General features: G+C 53.7%; 2 protein-coding genes across 2 annotated transcripts; one reads left to right on the plus strand and one right to left on the minus strand.

Moving 5' to 3' along the window:
* The first annotated feature begins 3,698 nt into the window (after window positions 1-3,698).
* Window positions 3,699-4,277, plus strand: LOC139603627 (olfactory receptor 14J1-like). The gene has a single exon (XM_071454518.1). It carries the CDS (start codon window positions 3,699-3,701, stop codon window positions 4,275-4,277), a length of 579 nt encoding a protein of 192 aa, XP_071310619.1.
* Window positions 4,278-19,373: 15,096 nt separating this feature from the next.
* Window positions 19,374-20,036, minus strand: LOC139603628 (olfactory receptor 14J1-like; the record flags this gene model as incomplete). Its single annotated transcript, XM_071454519.1, has 1 exon — window positions 19,374-20,036. A coding segment is annotated over one exon (663 nt), but the record flags the coding sequence as incomplete, so codon positions are not given.
* Window positions 20,037-23,442: the final 3,406 nt, after the last annotated feature.

Raw genomic sequence — 23,442 nt, forward strand, 5'->3', positions numbered from 1 at the left:
CTCATCTACCTTTGAAACACTGGGGCTCTGTGCTTTCCATCCTAATAAGAAGCACTCTCCTTCCTGTCCTGGTGCCCACAGCCAAAACTGAGATTCCACCTCCAAAATTCCCCATGTCCAAGGATTTCACCCAGATGAAACGTGCCAGGAGAGACAGATTGGGCTCTCTTGGCCCATGGGTGGCCACCTCTTGTATTCTTCTAAGAAACTTGGACTTCACACTTTTCTTTCTTATGGATAAACCATCCATCTCTATCAGGTGCCCATGCTCAAAACTGAGATTCCACCTCCCAAATTCTATGTATGCAAGGATTTCTCCATGATGTAAGCGGCCAGGACAAACAGGTCTGGCTGGTTTGGACTCTCAGGAGCCTTCTCTCTCTGCTTCTGCCACTCAAATTCTTGAGCTCTGTGCTCTCCTTCCAATGGAAAAGAACCGTCCTTCTTATCCCTGCAGAAATGGCCGAATTTTTGATTCCACCTGCAAAATTCCCTATATCCAAGGACTGCTTTCAGACAAAAGCTGCCAGGAGAGAGAGGCCTGGCTGGCCTGGGCCTCTGGTGGCCACCTTTCATCTGGCCCTGAAACACTGGTGTTCCACACTTTCCTTCCTATGGAAAAGAACTGTCCTTCTTCTCCAGGCATCCATGTCCGAAACTGTTATTCCACCTCTACAATTCCCTATATGCAAGGATGGCTCCCAGAAAAAATCTTCCAGCACTGTCTAATCTGGCTGCCCTTGGCCTCTGGTGGCTGCCCCTCATCTGCCCCTGGAACACTGGGGCTTGGTTGTTTCCTTCCTGTGGAGACCCCAGTGACACTGTGAGGACCTGGTGGAACCATGGAGACCATTGTGACACTCTGGGATACCATGGTGACACTGTGGGGCTTCATGGAACCAAGAGACCACCATGGCTCTGTGGGGCCTTGTGGAACCATGGAGACCATTAGGACCCTTCAGGGCCTCATGTAACACGGGGCCCTTGTGACACCTCAGGGAAACATGGAATCAAGGGAACCACTGGGACATTGTGGGGGCCCATGGAATGAGAGGAACATGAAACACATCTCGCTGATTTGGCCTCCTAGGGGTGACCTGACAGGTCTGGCTGATCTCAGAATGTCAAGGGCTGCCTCTCATCTGCCCATGAACCACTGGGGCTCCATGCTTTCCTTCCTATGGAAAGAACTGTCTCTCTTTTCAGACGCCCAGGGACAAAATTGGTACTCCGCCCTAAAACCTTGCAGTATGCAAGCGTATCTCTCAGAGAAAAACCTGTCAGCTCTGGCTGGCCTTGGCCTCTTGTGGTCACATCTCATCTGCCTCAGAAGCACCAGGGCTGTGCAGCAGCTGCAAGACAGCCCTGCCAGAGCCAACTTGGGCAGCACTTTGGCCATGGCTGCTGGGCCTGGGCCTGAGGCAGGAGCAGGAGACAAGTGACCCTTGCAGGCCTGGGGCCTCATGGCCTCCTTGTCCCTGCTCAGCAGCCTGGCAGGGGCCGCCCCATGCTCCTGCCCTTGGCATTGCACATCCCCACATGCCAGTGCCCATCCCGGCAAGAGCCCTGAGCAAGGAGGGAGGGACAGCATCTGCCTGGCCAGGCCCTGGGGCTCAGGCCTTGGCCCTTGGCATTCCTCAAACACATCCAGCTTTGCTCAGCACCAGAGACACCTTGGCCTTGTTTGTCCCCAGCTGTCATCACTGCCTCCAGTGTTCTGCTCTAACTGGAACCTGGGGACACTTGCTCAGTCGTGTCCCTCAGTGGAACCCATTAAAACTTCAAGAAACTTTTGGAGTTTCAATTTAACTTTGAGTTCTTGAGAAGTTTTCTGAAGATACTCTCAGGGACTGAGTCTGATGTAAACAACACCAAATCCCCAAGAGGCTCATTAAAGTCCTTGTGCTGTGTCTGTGCTGCTGAGCTTTAAAGGAACAGCTCTTCCAGGGCCAGCTCCTCTCCCAGCCCAGCAGGGCTGAGGGCTCTGCCTGCAGGCACTGAGGGCACAGGAGCCAGGCAGAGACAGGCTGAAGGCAATCAGGACTGGGAAGACATTGAGCTGAGACTTCAGCTGGGGAAAGATCTTCACAGCCCTCTGCATGGTGAGTGTGTGGGTGCAGGGCAATGTCCCCTGTGCTCCTGGAGGGATCTCCTGAAGCCAGCACACCCCAGAGCCTGGGGGATGTGTCAGGAGGACTCTCCCAGTTTCTCTGGGGCACAGGAGGAGCAGGAGGAGGAGGGGGAGGATGTGCTGCAGAGCGGGGCTGCCCTGGGCACCGTCAGAGGGACAGGGCAGGACGGCTCCTGCTGCCAGGGATGGCTGCAGGGGCTGAAGCTGGGGCTGCAGCCAGGGCTGCCCAGGGCTGTCCTGCAGAGCAGCTCCTGCAGCCCTCAGGGCTCTTGGCCAGCCCAGGGCAGGTGCCACCTGCCAGGGGCAGCTCTCAGCCTGCCTGGCAGCTCCCCATGGACGCTGCAGGGGAGAAGTTCCAGGTGCAAGGAGCCACCCCCATCAGGGCAGATTCCTCCTGCTCTGGAGATGGTGCTGCATGGCCAGGGCTGCTCTCAGCTCTCTCCTAAAGGGAAGGGAAAGGGGCTGTCAGCTTTGGAGCCTCCTGCACTGTCACCCTGGGCATCAGCAGATGGGCCTCAGATCTCCCTCAGAAAGTGCCTCCTCAGCCTCCTCTCCCTACACACAGCAGCAGCAGCACCTTGGCTTGCAGCATCTCTGTTTGTCTGGCCTGCCCTTAAGGCCCTGCTGCCAGGGAGATGCCCCTGGGCAGTGCCCTGTGCTGGGAGGGGTCTGCAGGGCAGAGCTGAGCCCCCAGGGCTGGGCTGGGCTCTGGCAGCACTGGCAGGGACAAGGCTTGGATAGAGAGAAACAGCTCCCGGTAGGCACAACTCCAGGCAGCAGAGAGCCAGAGCAACCCTTGGTATCCATTCCTGTTCAGGTGCACTGGGAAGAGAGTAGGGCTTAGAGACACTAACTGTGAAACAGGAGTCTATAGAAACTCCACTTTTTTTTCAAGCATGTTTAAAGTTTGATCACCCAGAGCTAGAGGGATGTGTAATGGGCAAAGGGCACCTGTGTGGGGACCAGCAGGTCTGACTGCCCTGGGACACAGGGAGCCCTGTTTTCCTTCTGGGCTTCCCCGGGGTTCAGGCTGAGAGCAATGCTGAAGATGAGGCAGGAACTCAGGAGCATAAACCCAAGCTCAAGAATAAAAATGTTGAGTGAAGTTCTCTGACAGGTAGAGAAGTAGTTTTGAGGGAATTCCTAAAATAACCCCATAGAATTGACTCAAAGAGCTTGTCAATGTCTTGTTTCAACAGTTCACTATGCCCAGAGTGAAGGAATGTCCAACAGCAGCTCCATCAGGCACTTCCTCCTGCTGGCACTGGCAGACACGCGGCAGCTGCAGCTCCTGCACTTCTGCCTCTTGCTGGGCATCTCCCTGGCTGCCCTCCTGGGCAACGGCCTCATCATCAGCGCCGTAGCCTGCGGCCACCACCTGCACACGCCCATGTTCTTCTTCCTGCTCAACCTGGCCCTCAGCGACCTGGGCTCCATCTGCACCACTGTCCCCAAAGCCATGCACAATTCCCTCTGGGACACCAGCACCATCTCCTACTCAGCATGTGCTGCACAGGTTTTCTTCTTTGCCTTTTTCATATCAGCAGAATTTGCACTTCTCACAGTCATGTGCTACGACCGCTACGTGTCCATCTGCAAACCCCTGCACTATGGGACCCTCCTGGGCAGCAGAGCTTGTGCCCACATGGCAGCAGCTGCCTGGGCCAGTGCCTTTCTCAATGCTCTGCTGCACACGGCCAATACATTTTCCCTGCCCCTGTGCCATGGAAAGGTCCTGCGCCAGTTCTTCTGTGAGGTGCCCCAGATCCTCAAGCTCTCCTGCTCACACTCCAAACTCAGAGAACTTGGGCTTCTTAGTATTATTGCCTGTTTAACTTCTGGATGTTTTGTGTTCATGGTTTTCTCCTATGTGCAGATCTTCAGGGCTGTGCTGAGGATCCCCTCTGAGCAGGGACGGCACAAAGCCTTTTCCACCTGCCTCCCTCACCTGGCCGTGCTCTCCCTGTTTCTCAGCACTGCCATTTTTGCCAATCTGAAGCCCCCCTCCATCTCCTCCCCATCCCTGGATCTGGCCCTTTCAGTTCTGTACTCGGTGGTACCTCCAGCCCTCATCTACAGCCTGAGGAACCAGGAGCTCCAGGCTGCAGTGTGGAGACTGATCACTGGATGCTTTCAGGAACAATAAAGTGCTGGGCAATTTATGCAAGTCATTTGTAAAAAAAAAAAAATCCTTGATAGTACTTGTTCATTTTATTTTGGAGCTTCTGTTTTATTGTTTTAGTTTTTAATATTGTCCACAAAGCGAAGTCATTTTTTCTGCCATTTCTCATTTTGTTTCTCTCCACCTTTACCATGACCCACCGACTGTGTCAATGAGGAGTTTTGCTCTCAGTGGCTTTAAATGAACAAAAGGATCTCCCAGCAGAGTTTTCACCAGAGATCCCCCTTTTGTTCTCTTCTCTGGAGCTGCAGCAGCAATGTCTGTGTGCAGAGCTGGGGCAGATCAGGGCTGGCCCAGCAGCTGTGCCCAGCAGCAGCAGCAGCAGCACTTGGTGTTGCCAGTGCTGCTGCCGTGGCCCTGCCCCGCTGCCCTGGTGGCCCTGGTGTTGCTGCAGGGCCTGAGTGCTCTCGGGGCCCGGCACAGCCCTGGGGGTGGCAGTGCCAGGGCTGCAGCAGGGACAGGCCATGGGCACTGCTGGGACAGCGCTGACGCCTCAGCCCAGGCCCTGGGGGCTCCAGGCTCCTTGCCCAGGCTCTCTCAAGAACACGGCCAGGCCAATGCTCAGCACAGAAAAGCCCCGTGAGCAGCCCCAGGCTGGCCGTGGGCAGGCTGGGGGCAAACAGCATGGCTGGGGCTCTGCAAGGGCCCTGGGGCAGACGGGAAGGAGCAGCAGAGCAGGGGCTGATCCATCCCCAGTGCGCTGCACAGCCCAGGGCAGCGTCCCAGAGCGTCCTCATGCAGCTGCCAACAACATCCCCCCTCTGCAGCCCTGGCCTCTCCCCCAGCTCACACAGGTGCCCCATCCTTGCAGGCACACACACGGCAGCACTGCCTCAGCAGCCCCTGTTTGCATTGCACACAGCAGGGGCAGCACCCCCATGCTGTTGCTGTGGGGACATGAACCTGAGGGAGCACAAATGCCATCAGCCCCTGGGGCCAGCAAGGGCTGGGGGACACCAGGGAAACCACTCAGCTTTGTCCTGGCCTCTGCACTCAGCCAGAAAGTTTGTTCCCATCAGCTGGGAGTTTCCTGTGCCACTGCAGACGCTGTTGCTCAGAGCCAGGGCTGCCTGGCAGCCACCCCCAAACTGCCCTGAGCATTTCCTTGGCTTCACCTTTGCTTTCTTTCCTCTTTCCTGATCCAGATTTCTTCCTATTGCCCATCACTGTTCCCTCACCTGCAAACAGCCCATCCCTGTTTGCCCTTTCCTCTCTGGCCCCACTCCCCATTGCAGTTCCTTACTTGGCACCATGGGAACGTCCCTTGGGTAGCAGGATCATCCTACAAGTGCTGCAGGAATTGTCTGCAGGCTCCTGCAGTGCCTGCTGCTGCTCCCTTGCCAGAGGCACCCCAGGCCAGGGGGGCACATCTGGGCTGCTGTGTCTGCCTCTGGGGCTCCCTGTTCTGGGCAGTGAGGAGGGGCTGCAGAGGCTCTGCAGGACTGACAGGATGGGCTTTGGGGCTGCCAGGAGAAGCTGAGGGACCTGGGCTGCTGGAGCTTCTGAAGAGGAGGCCCAGGGCTCCTCCTGCACCTGCTCCAAGGGTGGTTCCAGAGAATCACAGTATCAGCAAGGCTGGAAAAGACCTTGGAGATCATCAAATCCAACCTGAGCCCTGACACCACCTTGTCTCCCTGAGCCTCCTTTTTTCCACAATAAACAACCCCAGCTCCCTCAGCCGCTCCTCACAGGACGTGTTCCAGACCCCTCCCCAGCCTTGTTGCCCTTCTCTGGACACGCTCCAGCCCCTCCATGGCCTTCCTAAATTGGGGGCCCAGAACTGGACACAGCACTCGAGGTGTGTCCTCACCAGTGCTCAGTACAGGGGAAGAATCCCTGCCCTGCTCCTGCTGGCCACACCATTCCTGATCCAGGCCAGGAGCCATTGGCCTTCTTGCCCACCTGGGCACACTGCTGGCTCATGTCCAGCCTGCTGTCCATCAGTGCCCCAGGTCCCTTTCTGCCTGGCCGCTCTCCAGCCCCTCTGTCCCCAGCCTGTAGCGCTGCAGGGGTTGTTGTGGCCAAAGTGCAGCACCCAGCACTTGGTCTTGTTCAACCTCACCTTGCTGGATTTGGGCCCTGGATCCAGCCTGTCCAGGTCCCTCTGCAGAGCCCTCCTACCCTCCAGCAGATCCACACTCACACCCAGCTTGGTGTCATCTGCAGATTTGCTGATGCTGGACTCAGTCCCCTCATGCAGATCATCAGTGCAGATATTGAAATCCACGCTGGCTGGCTCTGATCCCTGGGCCATCCTGTGGGTGCCCTGTGATGGCACTCAAGGTGATCTGTTCCATAACCTTGCCGGGCACCCAGGTCAGGCTGACAGGCCTGGAGTTCCCCAGCTCCTCCTTCCAGCCCTTCTTGGGGATGGGCTCACATTGGCACCTCCAGTGCTCTGGGACCTCCCTGCTGAGCCAGGACTGATGGTAAATGATGGAGAGCAGCGTGGGGAGCTCATCCACCAGCTCCCTCATCCCTCTGGGATGGATCCCATCTGCTCCCAGAGACACCTGTGAGCATCAGAGTGGCTCAGCAGGTCCCCAGCTGCTTCCTCTTGGATTACAGGGGGGCTGTTCTTCTGCCTGTGCCATCTACAGCTCAGGAGAACACTTGCCCTGAGGACAAGTTGACTTATTGTTGGAAACTGAGGCAAAGAAGGGGTTAAGTACCTCAGCCTTTTCCTCAGCTTTGGTAACCATATCCCCCCAATAAGGAATGGAGGTGTTCCTCTTCACCCCTTTGCCATTAATGCATTCATAAAAAATATTTTTAATATTCTTCAAAGAAGTGGCCAGCAACTATTATGCTTTCACCTCTCTAATTTTCTTTCTGCATTGTCTTGGTTTGGAATGACAGGTGTCTGGAAAGGAAGGCAGGAGCCTCCCCTGAAATGGAAAATGTAAATCCCTTCCCTCCAAATTGTTATCAATTTTGAATTAAGGGGACTCTCAGGCAAAAATATGGGAGCAGGAATAACAGTTCCTTATTAGGAAAGAAAATAAAAAGATAAAATAAACAATGCAGTAAACCAAAACAGCACTGACAGAGTCAGAACTCAACCTGACACCTGTGGGTCAGGGTGTTGGTAGCAGTCCAATTGGAATTGTGGCTGCAGCCCTCCTGGAGTGTCAGGTGTGGTTCTCTTGGAGCAGGGATCCTGTAGAAAGGTGTAGTCTTCCTCTGAAGATCCAGTGGAAGAGGAAGCTGCTGTTCCTCTGGGAAATCCAGAGGAGAAGCTGTGCTGGTGTTCCAGAAACTCAGATTATATCCAGGTAGGAATGCTTGGCTCCTCCCTCTGGGCGGAGCATCTCCCAATGGGATACTGTAGTTCTTATCAGTCATGCAGTGGCATTCAATGGCCCATTATCAGCAGATGACCCCTGGAGGGAGGAGTGGTTATGGAAGAGATAAGGAAAACTGCCCACTTAACAGAAGAAAACTGCCATAGAGATGGCAAATAGAATCAATCTTGCCTTGCACTCTGGGAGATGCATGACGTAACAACATCCTAAAACACTTCCTGAGTTGCCTGCCCCTCTGTGCAAAGATGATGCACCCTCTTTTTTCCCTTGAGTTCCTGGAAAATGCTCCATGTCCAGCCAGGCCAGTCCTTTTCCTTGCTAGTTCACTTTTTGGGTCAAAGGGACAGGCTGTTCCTGCTCTTTCAAGATTTCTTTCTTGAAGGGCATCCATCCTTCCTGGAATCTTTTGTTTTAAAAGGACTGTTTCACTTTAAAAAATCAGCACCTGATTTGGTACTTGCCAAATCTAAAACCTCATAGGCTGAAGTCTGCTCTTACAAGTCCAGTGCAGAAGATTTGTTGATGCCTCTTTTTTCACAGAATGTGTAAAAACTCAATAATTTCATGGTCACTGTGTCCCAGGGAGCCTCTGACCACCACATCTCCCTCCAGCCCTTCTCTGTTTGTGACCAGCAGGAGACAGAGCTTTCCTTGGCAGTGGGAATTGCAGGAAACCTCCCGAAGGTGAAGCTTGGAAGGTTCAGGCTGGAGCCGAGGAGAAAGCAAAGTCCCTCGCAGGGCAGAATGTTGGTGCTGGAGGTGTGGCAGCGTGAGGCTGGGCCATGGCCGGGCTCTGTGTGCCAGGAGCCGGCAGCGCTGGGTGCAGGGAGCCCAGGGAGGGCACAGAAACGCTGGGTGAGAAATGCTGGGGGACAGCGAGATGGGCGAGTGCAGCCGGCCAGGGCAGAGGAGCAGCACGCCCAGGGGCCACAGCCTGCAGGACAGATGGCCAAGGGCTGGGCAGGGCTGGCAGGGCCACAGGCACCCAGGCCTTTGTGCCCTGGGCTCGGGCAGCGCCTCTGGAGGCCCCACAGGAGGAACTTTCCTGGCAGGGGCTGCACTTGGCTTCTCCCTCGGCCTCCCTGGGGAGGCTGGCAGGGGCTGCAGGTTGATGCCATTTGTCCTTGCTGCCCCTCACATCCCCCTGGCCCACCAAGAGCCCCGAGGCAGCCGTGAGGGACAAGCCCTGCTGGCCCAGGCTGGGCTCAGGCCTTGGCCTTTCTGCTTCCTGCAGCCAAGCCAGGCCTTGCTCAGCATTGCAGTTCCCTGCTCAGAGCCTTGGGCTCCCTGCAATCCTGGCCTCAAGGATCTGCTCTCACCAGGCCCTGGGCAGCCTTTGGCCCTCCCTGCCCTCACTGGGGCCCAGCCATGCTCCAAGGCACCTGGAGTTTTGCTGCTGACTCCTTGAGCAGCTTCTTCATCCTTCTCTCCGTGCCTGAGGCTCCTGGACCCAGCCCCAAATCCACCGTGGGGATGATTAAAATACAGAAAGACCTCAGGACTTCTATGTCTCCCTTCCATTGTTTTCCAGTCTCTAGGGATTGAGCAGTGTTTGGAGTCAGTTTGGAGTTCTGTTCAGGAGGGAGATTCCAAAGTGCACATCATGGTTTTTGGTATTAGTCAAGGAAATATTTTTTTACTTTTATTTTCAGAGAAGAGGTGACAGAACCATTCACCAGGTGATCTTGATGGTGAATGTCTCCTCAGGAGGTCTAGCCATGGAGAAGAATGAGCCCCTCTCAGGCTGAGCCTGTTTGGACAACCTGCTTCTCACCCCACATGTCACCATGTCTGACAACACCCACCTGGGACTGGCATCCAAACATAGAAAAAACAAATTTAAGCATTTTAAGCATTTTTCCTTATAAATAAAATTGTATTAATAATAAATTATTATAATATTATTCTAATATATGATAGTATTAGACAATATTTTTATTACCTAATTTTTATATTTATATTAAAAAATTGATACCTTTTTAGCAACCAAGAAAATTATTGGTCATTGGTTCTAAGGAACACAATTCCCTTCATCAATTAATCAATTTCTATAGGCTATTTATTTCTTCCGCTTTATAGTAAATAGTAATATTTGTAGTCCTTTTGGCATAATTTTTATTATCTTTTTCACCAATAGGGTCAAAGGGGGAAACTTCGGGGTCCCTGGAGCCATTTCTTGGGCACATTTGGGGAAGTTTTGGGTCTGGGGAGGGAATTCAGAGAGAACTTGAGGGTCTGGAGGACACTTGGGGGAGCCGGTGGGAACTTGGACGGGGCACTCAGGGATTCTGAGGGACAGTTCGGAGTCCGGGGCAGCACTTGGGGGTCCAGGGGGGCCCTTGGAGGTCAGGGAGCGGAATTTGGGGCCCTTCGGGGTCGGGGCAGGCCCTTAGGGGGCGCTGACGTGGCTCTCTGGGGCGCGGGGGGTTATGGTAGTTGTAGGCGCGGGCCTAATACGGTTGAACGGGGCCACGGAGCATCACGGGAGTTCGAGGCGCAGCTGCAATGGCTCCTGGAGGGGCGCGGGGCATGACGGGAGATGAAGTCCCGGCTGGAATAGCGCTGGACGTGCGCCGCGGAGCATGATGGGAGCTGTAGTCCCGGAAGTGGTTTGAACACGATGTTTGGGGGTCCGGGAAGGTTCTTGGGGGACACTTTTGCGTCCGAGACGCGACTTAAGGTCCTCGGCGGGAACGTAAACGGCTTGGGAGCCCCTGGGGGGAGCTCGGGGAGCTCTAATCAGGTTCTTTAGGGCGCGGGGCAGGGCAGGAGTTTTAGGCGCGGGACTGTTTTCTGAGGGGCTCTGGGGCCGCGGGGGATGAGAGGAGATGAATTCCCAGAAGTGGCTGTACCGGGCATCTGTGGGGTTGGGAGCACTCAGGGGGTCCGGGGACGCTTTGGGGGGCCCGAATGGGCGCTGAGGGGGCACTGAGGGATCCTGGAGGGTCTGGGGGACACTTATGGAACAGATGGCGGGAGATCCCGGGGTTCAGTGCAGCGCGGGGCATGACGGGAGTTGTAGTCCCGGCTGCAATTGGGCTGTTTTCGTCCGCGGGGCATTACGGGAGTTGTAGGCAAAAAAAAATGGCGTCCACCTAGGCACCGCCCTCAGGCCCAGATCCCTGGCGCTGATTGGCTGCTGCTGGTGATGGGCAGGAACCTCAGCAAATGGGATGTGGTGGAGGTGGGAAAAGCCCATTCACCCTCCTTCAGTCCCTCCCAGTACAGACCAGTATAACCCCAGTAAAGCCCACTTCATCCCAAGTTGAAATCAGTACAACCCCAGTGCCCCTCCAGTCCCTCCCAGTACAGCCCAGTCCCTGCCAATACAACTGAGTTCATTCCCAGTCCCTTCCAGTTCCCCCCAATGTCATCCACAGGATGCACCAGTGTCCCCTGTTTGTCCCAGTATCTCCCAGTATGTCCCAGTCTGTCTCAGTGTACCCTCACAGTCCATCCTAGCCCACCCAGATTCTCCCTTTAGCATTCCTCGTGTCCCCAGGTTGTCCCAGCCCTCCCCAGTGTCACTCCCAGTATGTCCCAGTGTCTCCCACAGCGTTCCCAGTGTTCCCCAGTATGTCCCAGTCCTCCCCAGTGTTTCCAAGGACAGTTTAATTTCTCACGGTGGCCATGGACGCCAAACCCAGCAGTGGGGTCAGTGCAGTGCCCATGGCCACAGCCCCTTGCAGCGGCCCAGTGCAGCTTGGGCTGATGATCCACCCTCACAGCTGGCCCAGGGCAGCTCTGCAGTGGCTTTGGTGGCACCTGGGGCTGGAACACACCTGAGCAGTGTGTCTGTTTGCAGTGGGGAAACTCAGGGGTTTCAGATTGCTTCAAAAAATGCGAAAAGGGAAAACCCCTCTTAGGCTGGGTGCAGCCAGGTCTCCAAGCACAGCAGGTCCCAGGGGAGTGAGGACAGACAGGATGGGGCTGGGCACTGTGGAGCAAGGTTGTCCACACTGGGTCAGAGCTCCAGGCACAGCTTCTGTGAGCAGGCCAGAGCTGCTGAGGAGAGACCCTGGGTCAATATCAATCACAGAATGCTGCAATCACCTCTGCTCTAAAGAGAAATAAAATAAAATACATCCTTTAAAATATGAAATGTTTACTTCTTTCAAGTTCTTTGAAATATTCTCCATCACTGGACTAGGAAAACTTTAATGACCCTCTCAGGGCTTTGGTGTTGTTTACATCAGACTCAGTCCCTGAGAGAGTGTTCAGAAAACTTCTCAAGAACTCAAACTTAGATTGAAACACTGAAGTTTCTTGAAGTTTTAATGGATCCCACTGAGGAACACGACTGAGAAAGTGTCCCCAGGTTCCAGTTAGAGCAGAACACTGGAGGCAGTGATGACAGCTGGAGACAAACAAGGCCAAGGTGTCTCTGGTGCTGGGCAAAGCTGGATGTGTTTGAGGAATGCCAAGGGCCAAGGCCTGAGCCCCAGGGCCTGGCCAGGCAGATCCTGTCCCTCCCTCCTTGCTCAGGGCTCTTGCCAGGATGGGCACTGGCATGTGGGGATGTGCAATGCCAAGGGCAGGAGCATGGGGCGGCCCCTGCCAGGCTGCTGAGCAGGGACAAGGAGGCCATGAGGCCCCAGGCCTGCAAGGGTCACTTGTCTCCTGCTCCTGCCTCAGGCCCAGGGCTCAGCAGCCATGGCCAAAGTGCTGCCCAAGTTGGCTCTGGCAGGGCTGTCTTGCAGCTGCTGCCCATGCCTGTGCCCTGTGCAGCCCAGGCTGTCCTACGGTGTCCCTGCCCTGCGCCGCTGTCCCTGCAGGCTGTCGGCATCCCCCGGCTGCCCCACCTGGCTGGGCCCTTCCTTTGCTGACAGCTCTGCCTCTGCCTGCCCACACAAAGCCTGGGGCTGATACCAAAAGGGTTCATTCCATTTTTTCCCTGCCTGGGAACTTTCAGCACAGGAACAAGGCATGCAGGGGCTGCTTTCCCAGCAACGGTGGTTGGAAGAGAAGAAGAAGACATCTGGCTCAAGGGTGCAGGGATAGAGAAAACAAGGAGTGAAGCTGGGAACATGGGGTGGGTTTTATGGAAATGGGTAAATTGTAATTCACATTTAGTGACTGTATATAAGCAACACAGTGGTAGAATTACATGTCCTAATAAGGTTAGCAGTTATCCCATGTTGGACCTTAGGCCTGAATAAATGATGCCCTCTGAAACACCAAATTAGTGTTATGGAGCCTTATTCTGATATTTCGGATATTTGGTGACAGCAGAGGCTGACAGAACCAAGGAGTCAGCTGTGACACTGTGGAACCCCATGGAACAAAGGGTCCATTGTGATGCAGTGGAACCCCATGGAACCAAAAGTCCATTGTATCAGAGCAAGGCCTCAGGGAACCAAGGAGAGCATTGCTTACACTGTGGAAGCTCCTGGAGCCATGCGGTCATTGTGACAGTGTGAGGCTGCATGGAACCAATGGTCCATTGGGACACTGCAGAACCTTCTGGAATCAAAGGGATCATGGTTTGCTCTGGAACTTCATGGAACAAAGGATCCATGGTGACACTGCAGTGCTCAGACCATTGTTGACAGTGTGAAAGCTCCTGGAACCAAAAGTCCATTGTGACACAGCAAGGCCTCCTGGAACCAAGGGTCCCTTGTGGCTCTGTGGGGCTTCCCAGAACCAAGGAGACCATTTGGACACTGTGGGGCCTCATGGAACCACCTGGCACTGTGACACAGCGGGGTCACACGGAGCCAAGGGGCCACTGAGACCCTGAGGAACCTCATGGAACCAAAGGTCCATTGTTACACTGAGGGGCCAGGTGGAACCAATGGGACCATGGTGACACCGTGGTGCACCATGGAACCAAGGGGCCATTCTGATTCTGCTTTGCCTCATGGAGCCAAGGGGCCACCATGACACTGCAGGGCCTCGTGGAACTAAGGCAGCCTTGTGACACTGCAGGGCCCCATGAATCCAAGGGAACATGGAACAAGTGTGGTTGGCTTGGCCTGACTGGCTCAACTGAATTCAGCATGCTGGAGGTCTGTTCTCATGTGCCCCTGTAACCCTTGGTCTCTGTGCTTTCCTTCTTATGGAAAAGAACTATCCGTCTTCCCAGGTGCCCATGGCCAAAATTGATACTCCCCCTGAAAAATTCCCTATATGCAAGGGTTCTCCCAGAGAAAAGCGGCCAAGAGAGAGAGCTCTGGCTGGCCTTGGCCTCTGGTGGTCACCTCTTATCTCAAGGAAGCCCTGAGGAAAGAATTTGAACAGCTTTGACTACTGGAACATCCATGAGTCTCTCCTCCTCTGAAAAACTCAGATGCTCTTCTGATCATATGTGTCTTTTTTTTTTCTCATTGTGTTTTATGCATGAAATATTATTTTCAGCTAAAAACTCCTATTTTTCTCACTCTACCAGTGTTATCTGAAACAAAACACATCCTCTACATATGGATCCAGGTCACCTGTATAAGCAAACACAAGAATGAATGCAGCAGGAATGATTTGTCTCTGCTCCCACCTGTCCCATCTCCTCTGGAGCTGGAGGTGCAGCCCCAGCAGTGGGCAGGGCTCAGGGGCTCACAAGCTCAGCTCCCACCCAGAGAACTTGCAGAGCCTGGGCTGCTCTTCTTGGCCCCTGCACGCTCAGCCAGGCTGAGATGGACACTGATGGTTTCTGGGCCAGGCTCTCTGAGCCCAGCCCAGCTCCCTGCAAGCTCTGCCAGCTGCCCTGAGCTCTGGGCAGCACCAAGGGCCTCTCTGAGCCCAGCCCAGCCCAGCCGGCTCTGGCCCCACAGCTCTGCTCAGGCCAGGCTGCTCTGGGCACTGCCCCACGGCCTCAGCCCCTGGCAAGGGCACAGCAGCAGCTGCAGCTGCCACAGGACTCAGCCCCACCATGGGGGAAGGTGCCTGGCCAAGGGAAAGGAGGCTCCCTGGGTGCCCTGCTCTCCTCTGCAGGAGATTCTGAGAGCTCTGCAGCCCCTGCTGCCATCCCATCTGCCCAGGGCAGCACAAGAGCCCCGGCCTTGGGGCCCTCAAGAGCTGCTCCTGCTCCAGGCCCAGGGCCCATCCCAGAGCTGGGCCAGCCACAAAGCTGTGCCCATTTCTGTTCATTCCTGCTCTGATCAGGATGGATCCTCAGCACCTTGGAGGTTGGTGATGAATTTTACTTTTGCAGAGGCCTCTTCTTTCTTGAGCTCTTCAGTTCAGGAATTCAGTGACAAAGGCTCATAAACATTTGTTCAAAACACCCAAACAAGACAAGCCTATGGGAATAATTCATGTCTTGAATTCTTTTGTGGTTAAGTAGAGATAATTCAGAAGTGTATGCAAATTGAATCTTCTAAATTGAAAAGAATGAAGAGAGAATTGCTTTGTCCTGTTTAGTTTTCTTTCCCTGTTTATAGATTGCTATCAGCAATCCTCAGTTGATATTGATCCCCAGCCCCTCCTAATGCAGTTTGAACAGATATGAAAATCAAGACCCTTCATGGCTGACAATCAATCCCACTTTGTCCCTACCCCCTCCCCACCATTTCCCCCATCCAACCCCTGGCACTCAGAGCAGCTGAGGAATGGAGTCATATCCAGGGGTGTCCCCAGGGCTCAGGACTGGGGCCAGGTCAGTGAAATCTCTTTATTGCTGATCTGGACGAGGCCATGGAGGGCACCCTCAGTCAGTTCCCAGGTGAGCCCAAGCTGGGTGGCAGTGTGGCTGTGCTGGAGGGCAGGAAGCTCTGCAGAGGGATCTGGCCAGGCTGGAGCCATAGGCCCAGGACAATGGGATGAGGTTCACCAAGGCCAAGGGCCGGGTCCTGCCCTGGGCTCACAACCACCCCAAATCCCTGGCTGTGCCCTGCCCCTGATCCCCACAGCCTGCCCTGTTTCCTTCATCCCTGCATTGCCAGGGACTCTCTGGGACAAGGGAGCTCTGCTCTGGGTACGGAGGGAGGTGCAGGTGCCACCACTGGAGTGGGAACCAGAACTCACCAGGTTTGTGTCCTGTGGGGGTCAGGAACTGGTGGGACTCAGAGGCACAGGAAGTTTCTCTTCATGGCCAACAGACCATGGTTGAACAGGACACAATTCAGTAACAATCATGCTCTTCCCTGAGCCATGTGCAACGTCCCAGCAGCCTCTGACATGTCCACCATCCACAAGTGATTTCCATACTAAAATTAATTTTAGAAAAATATGGTTCTGTGATAGATATAAACACACTTTAAACTCTTGTATCAGGATGCCCATCCTTGAGTGGGGATAAAACAGCCTGAACAATTCCCATTTTTTTAAGCTGTCAGTGGTGGACAGAGAAGGGGGTCAGGCTGCTTTTGGTGTTGAGGAAATGCTGAAACCAGCCTGACTCATTTCATCTCCTCCTGCCCTGGCTGATCTCCCCTCTTTTTCCCCTTCCACCCATTGTCTTTTGTCTCCCCCCAGGCCCCCCAGTGAAGAGCCTGGCTCTGTGTTCTCCATCCCCTCCTGGCTGGCACTGCCAGGCTGGGATGAGGAGCCCCTCAGCCTTCCCTGCTCTGGGCTGGACAAGCCCAGCTCCCTCAGCCTCTGCTCACAGCCCAAGGGCTCCAGCCCCACCTTGGAGGCCCTTCCCAGACCCTGCTCCAGCTGCCAGACATCTTTCCTGCCCTGGGCAACCCAACCCAGGCCACAGTGACCTGGATAATCCCCGTCCTTGCTGTCCTGGTCGCACAGCCCAGCCCCTTGTCCCTGAGTCAGGTTTTGGGGTGGCTCCTGTGGAACATCCTTGGGGGAGGCTGCAGCTCCAGGTGGACCAGGGGGATACCAGGGGACAGCGACCCTGCTGGGCATGAACAGCTTTGGACTTCTCGGGGGGAATCTGTGAGGGGGGTCAGGGGCAGAGTGACCAACCCAGTGACCTCACACAGCCCTCCTGTGATGTCACAGCCTGCTCTGTGATGTCATAGCTTATTCTCTGATATCACTATGCTGGTCTTTGATGTCACAACCCATTCTGTGAAGTCACACAGCCCTCCTGTGATGTCACACAGCCACCCCTCCCCCTGTGATGTCACAGCCTTCTCTGTGATGTCATAGCCCACTCTGTGACCTCATGTTACCAGATGATAAATTGCCTACACCAGATGAGCTGACACCTGAAGCTTGTTCTCCAAAACCCCAGACCTATGGAAACCACAAAATGCCCATTGTGTGAGAAGGGGAACTGAAATTCACCAGCCTCAGTGTCCTGCCAGCTCAGCCAGGCCCACTGGAACATTGGGGTCCACGAGCACCAGGGACCGGCAGAGAGACCCCCAGGACAGAAGAACGCATGGATAAAGGGGAGGGGAAATGAGTTAATGATTTTGGGGAAATGATTATCATATGCATCGTGGTGAGTACAGCCATGACAAACCTCTCTGATTCCCTGACTTCAGGGCGAGGGTGGCGAAAATGAAAAGGAGCAGGTTTGATGGAGTTGTCCAAAAAGAACTTTATTAACAGGGTGAAAAACAACAAATGTGGAGAAGATGACCACAGTACGAGGGACAGGATCCAAAGACCTGAGACAAAGGGGAAACAACAATATATACACTTGGGGGTGGAACACTCTAGAACAACAACCATCTAGGGCAAACAGGTAACCAATAGGGGAGCAGAACTGGGACAACTTAGCATAACAACACCAAAGGCTTCTGGGGGAACTCTCAAGCTCACCCCAAGTTAAACAAATGATTCTCAGGGCTGGAAGCTCACGCTCAGTGCTTTTGGGGTAAAATCCAGTTGAGTCTGAGTCACAGCTGGGCCAACTCCACACATATGTATGTTTAGTCTGGGACAATCAATGAATATGTATGCAAAATACAGAATGTAAACAGAAACTTTCCTGTACTCAGCATGCACAGCTTTGGGAGGAGCTATCCCCCTGTGCATCTGGCCAAATAAAGAATGCTGCTTCTTAATGCTACATTGGTGTTAAGGAGTTTTTATTTTACTGCATTTTTGGTAACAATCCCACTCCCAGGGAAAGCTCTGTCTCCTACTGTTCACAAACAGAGAAGGGCTGGTGGGAGATGTGGTGGTTGGAGGCTGCCTGGGGCACAGCCACCATGAAATAATCGAGTTTTCAATATCCTGTGAAAGAAGGAAGAGCACGAACAAAAAATCTACCCTGGAATCAGGAAGGGCAGACCTTGGCCTATTCAGGATGCAGATTTGGTGAGTACTGAATCAGGTACTGATTTTTTAAAGGGAAACAGCCCTTAAAAACAAAGGTGTCCAGGAAGGATGGACACACCTCAAGAAAGGAATCTTAAAGGGGAAGGAACAGACTGTGCCTCTGTGACAAAGTTGAACCAGAGAGGAAAATGACTGTCCTGGCTGGGCATGAGCTTTTTGTGGGAACTCAGAAAAAATAGGTCAGGCAACACAGGAAGTGTTTAAGGATGTTGTTGGGTCATGCAGAAAGAAAAGTAGAGAGATGAAAGCTCAATTAGAGTTTCACCTGGCCACTTCTGTAAAAAGTAATAAAGAAAAGTTTTTATAAATAAACTAATAGCAAAAGGAGGAATAAAGAGAACCTCTACTCGATAATGGATGCAGTGGGGAACAGAGTAACTAAAGATAAGGAAAAGGCTGAGCTGCTTAACAGCTTGTGTATCTCAATTTTCAACAAGAAGACAGATTGTCCTCAGGACAAGTGTTCTCCTGAGCTGTAGATGGGCACAGGGAGCAGAACATCCCCCCTGTGATCCAGGGGGAAGCAGCTGGGGACCTGCTGAGCCACTCTGATGCTCACAGGTGTCTCTGGGAGCAGATGGGATCCATCCCAGGGGGATGAGGGAGCTGTGGATGAGCTCCCCACGCTGCTCTCCATCATTTACCATCAGTCCTGGCTCAGCAGGGAGGTCCCAGAGCACTGGAGGTGCCAATGTGAGCCCATCCCCAAGAAGGGCTGGAAGGAGGAGCTGGGGAACTCCAGGCCTGTCAGCCTGACCTGGGTGCCCGGCAAGGTTATGGAACAGATCACCTTGAGTGCCATCACAGGGCACCCACAGGATGGCCCAGGGATCAGAGCCAGCCAGCGTGGATTTCAATATCTGCACTGATGATCTGCATGAGGGGACTGAGTCCAGCATCAGCAAATCTGCAGATGACACCAAGCTGGGTGTGAGTGTGGATCTGCTGGAGGGTAGGAGGGCTCTGCAGAGGGACCTGGACAGGCTGGATCCAGGGCCCAAATCCAGCAAGGTGAGGTTGAACAAGACCAAGTGCTGGGTGCTGCACTTTGGCCACAACAACCCCTGCAGCGCTACAGGCTGGGGACAGAGGGGCTGGAGAGCAGCCAGGCAGAAAGGGACCTGGGGGCACTGATGGACAGCAGGCTGGACATGAGGCAGCAGTGTGCCCAGGTGGGCAAGAAGGCCAATGGCTCCTGGCCTGGATCAGGAATGGTGTGGCCAGCAGGAGCAGAGCTGCTGTGACACCCATGACATGCCCCCAGCTCTGCACACAGACGTTGCTGCTGCAGCTCCAGGGAAGGGAGCAAAAGGGGAATTGCCAGGGAAGACTTTGCTGGGAGATGGTTTCGGTCACTTCAAATCACTGAGAGCAGAGGTTCTCATGGACACAGTCTGAGGTCACAGCAAAGGTGGAGAAAAACAAATGAAATATGACACAAACAATGCCATTTTTGTAGACAAGATAAAAGACTAAGACAAAGGAAAGAAAAGAACAAATCAAATACCAAATCTAAGTATTATCAAAGACAAAATTTATTACAAGTGACTTACAGAAACTGGTCAGCAGTTTAATATTTCTGAAACTGTCCAGCCATCAGTCTCCACACTGCAGCCTTGAGCTCCTGGTTCCTCAGGCTGTAGAAGAGGGGGTTCAGGACTGGGGGCACCACCGAATACAGAACTGACAGGGCCAGATCCAGGGATGGGGAAGAGATGGAAGGGGGCTTCAGGTAGGCAAAAAATGAGGTGCTGAGGAACAGGGAGACCACGGCCAGGTGAGGGAGGCAGGTGGAAAAGGCTTTGTGCCGTCCCTGCTCACAGGGGATCCTCAGCACAGCCCTGAAGATCTGCACATAGGAGAAAACAATGAACACAAAACAGCCAAAAGCTAAACAGGCACCAACCAATGAAATCCAAATTTTTCTGAAGGTGGAGTGTGAGCAGGAGAGCTTGAGAATCTGGGGCTCCTCACAAAAGAACTGTCCCAGGGCATTGCCATGGCACAGGGGCAGGGAAAATGTATTGGCCGTGTGCAGCAGAGCATTGAGAAAGGCACTGGCCCAGGCAGCTGCTGCCATGTGGGCACAAGCTCTGCTGCCCAGGAGGGTCCCGTAGTGCAGGGGTTTGCAGATGGACACGTAGCGGTCGTAGCACATGATGGTCAGGCGGAAAAACTCTGCTGAAATGAAGAAGAGAAACAGGAACACCTGTGCAGCACATGCTGAGTAGGAGATGGTGCTGGTGTCCCAGAGGGAATTGTGCATGGCTTTGGGGACAGTGGTGCAGATGGAGCCCAGGTCGCTGAGGGCCAGGTTGAGCAGGAAGAAGAACATGGGCGTGTGCAGGTGGTGGCCGCAGGCTACGGTGCTGATGATGAGGCCGTTGCCCAGGAGGGCAGCCAGGGAGATGCCCAGCAAGAGGCAGAAGTGCAGGAGCTGCAGCTGCCGCATGTCTGCCAATGCCAGCAGGAGGAAGTGCCTGATGGAGCTGCTGTTGGACATCCCATCACTCTGGCCATGGTGGACTGTTGAAACAAGACATTCACAAGCTCTTTGGGGTTATTGTAGGAATTTCTTCAAAACTACTTCTCTACCTGTCGGGAAAATTCACTCAACATTTTTATTTTTGAGCTTGGGTTTCTGCACCTGAGTTACTGATTCATCTTCAGCATTGCTCTCAGCCTGAACCCTGGGGAAGCCCAGAAGGAAAACAGGGCTCCCTGTGCCCCAGGGCAGTCAGACCTGCTGGTCCCAAGCCAGATGCCCTTTGCCCATTACACCTCCCTCTAGCTCTGGGTGATCAAATTTTAAACATGCTTGAAAAAAAAAGTGGAGTTTCTATAGACTCCTGTTTCACAGTTAGTGTCACTAAGCCCTTCTCTCTTCCCAGTGCACCTGAACAGGAATGAATGCCAAGGGTTGGTCTGGCTCTCTGCTGCCTGGAGTTGTGCCTGCTGGGAGCTGTTTCTCTCTATCCAAGCCTTATCCCTGCCAGTGCTGCCAGAGCCCAGCCCAGCCCTGGGGGCTCAGCTCTGCCCTGCAGACCCCTCCCAGCACAGGGCACTGCCCAGGGGCATCTCCCTGGCAGCAGGGCCTTAAGGGCAGGCCAGACAGAGATGCTGCAAGCCAAGGTGCTGCTGCTGTCTGTAGGGAGAGGAGGCTGAGCAGGCACTTTCTGAGGGAGATCTGAGGCCCATCTGCTGATGCCCAGGCTGACAGTGCAGGAGGCTCAGGGACACAGCCAAAGCTGACAGCCCCTTTCCCTTCCCTTTAGGAGAGAGCTGAGAGCAGCCCTGGCCATGCAGCACCATCTCCAGAGCAGGAGGAATCTGCCCTGATGGGGGTGGCTCCTTGCACCTGGAACTTCTCCCCTGCAGTGTCCATGGGGAGCTGCCAGGCAGGCTGAGAGCTGCCCCTGGCAGGTGGCACATGCCCTGGGCTGGCCAAGAGCCCTGAGGGCTGCAGGAGCTGCTCTGCAGGACAGCCCTGGGCAGCCCTGGCTGCAGCCCCAGCTTCAGCCCCTGCAGCCGTCCCTGGCAGCAGGAGCCGTCCTGCCCTGTCCCTCTGACGGTGCCCAGGGCAGCCCTGCTCTGCACCACATCCTCCTCCTCCTCGTCCTCCTCCTGCTCCTCCTGTGCCACAGAGAAACTGGGAGAGTCCTCCTGACACATCCCCCAGGCTCTGGGGTGTGCTGGCTTCAGGAGATCCCTCCAGGAGCACAGGGGACATTGCCCTGCACCCACACACTCACCATGCAGAGGGCTGTGAAGATCTTTCCCCAGGTGAAGTCTCAGCTCAATGTCTTCCCAATCCTGATTGCCTTCAGCCTGTCTCTGCCTGGCTCCTGTCCCCTCAGTGCCTGCAGGCAGAGCCCTCAGCCCTGCTGGGCTGGGAGAGGAGCTGGCCCTGGGAAGAGCTGTTCCTTTAAAGCTCAGCAGCACAGACACAGCACAAGGACTTTAATGAGCCTCTTGGGGATTTGGTGTTGTTTACATCAGACTCAGTCCCTGAGAGAGTCTTCAGAAAACTTCTCAAGAACTCAAAATTAAATTGAAACTCTGAAGGTTCTTAAAGTATTAACAGGTCCCACTGAAGGACACAACTGAGAAAGAGTCCCCAGGTTCCAGTTAGAGCAGAACACTGGAGGCAGTGATGACAGCTGGGGACAAACAAGGCCAAGGTGTCTCTGGTGCTGAGCAAAGCTGGATGTGTTGAGGAATGCCAAGGGCCAAGGCCTGAGCCCCAGGGCCTGGCCAGGCAGATCCTGTCCCTCCCTCCTTGCTCAGGGCTCTTGCCGGGATGGGCACTGGCATGTGGGGATGTGCAATGCCAAGGGCAGGAGCATGGGGCGGCCCCTGCCAGGTTGCTGAGCAGGGACAAGGAGGCCATGAGGCCCCAGGCCTGCAAGGGTCACTTGTCTCCTGCTCCTGGCTCAGTGCTTTCCTTTTTATGGAGAAGAACCATCCCTCCTTCCCAGGCACCCTTGGTGGGAAAACAGGACTCCCATGCAACTAAGTAATATGATTAAGCTGAAGCCATTGATTGTTTACATTATGCACTTATTTATGCATTCTAACTCTACTGCATACACTGATCACGCATCTCTTCATTGGTGCCTCTCTCTTGTCCAAGTGTTCTGCACTCACTTCTCTGGGTATGTCATTGGTTACAGTCCAGGTGGTTCACAGCCCTCTGTTATCTAGTTCCTGTGGTCTTGGCATTCTGTTTCTCAGCATTTTCTTTCTTCATTTAGCACAGTTTATGTCTTAGTAACCTTGGTGAATTCCAAAGAGCTCTGATAAGAATAACTCCAAGCAATATGGCTGGTGCACAGTGTGGCCTAAGTTGTTCAGATACATTTCTACAACTCCCCCTTCTTCTTCTTGCACCAGCCAAACCCTTTTCACTGTATTTTCTACCAATTGGGTCTCCAATATCACTATGCATGGAATAGCTCAAAGCAATATAATAATAACTACTAGTAATAACGAAGCTCCCTTTAAGGTATCTTTCAATCATCCAGTTCTACCCCATCCCTCAAACCATTCATCCAAGCCCCAATCATTCAGAGTCAATTTCTTCATGTTGTCTTGTAGTTGTTTGAGTTTCCTGTGAATGGATGTAGACTGGCCAGAGATTCATACAACACATTCCTTCAAAATCCTCACACCTGTGCCCATGTGCTAACAGCAAAAAATCTATAGCAGCTCTGTTTTGCAGTGTGCCATGTCTAATACTATCTACATCAGTGAGCATTTGATTTACAATAGCTGTACTTGTGTTCAGTGTGGGAATCCACAAAATCAGAGGGTTTTTGGGAAAGCTGCAAAAGGCAGGCCTCAGAGACAGCAGGACTCTGATTAGAGCTAAGCAGTAGCCATGAGATTGGTCAGCAGAAAAATTATTTAAAAAGTAGAAAAGCAAGGACAAATAGAACAATGGTCTGTGTATTAACGCTTATCTAGAAAAACTCTCTAAGCTACAGAAAAGTTTTTCTAGCAAGATATTAGGAAGTTTGAAACTTAATAATGGAGCTCTGTGCATTGTGTTTTAAGGCTTACAAGCAGGTATTGTATTCAAAATAAGCAAGCATTGTTTTAACCAAAGGTACCTGTGCTTATCGTGGTTGGATAGAACT

Source organism: Agelaius tricolor, unplaced genomic scaffold, assembly GCF_023055355.1.
Source record: "Agelaius tricolor isolate 1412-34295 unplaced genomic scaffold, bAgeTri1.0.p SCAF_40, whole genome shotgun sequence".
NCBI lineage: Eukaryota > Metazoa > Chordata > Aves > Passeriformes > Icteridae > Agelaius > Agelaius tricolor.

Coding starts and splice junctions, on each gene's coding strand:
- LOC139603627 (XM_071454518.1), top strand. CDS start 3,699: ATGTGCTACGACCGCTACGTGTCCATCTGCAAACCCCTGCACTATGGG.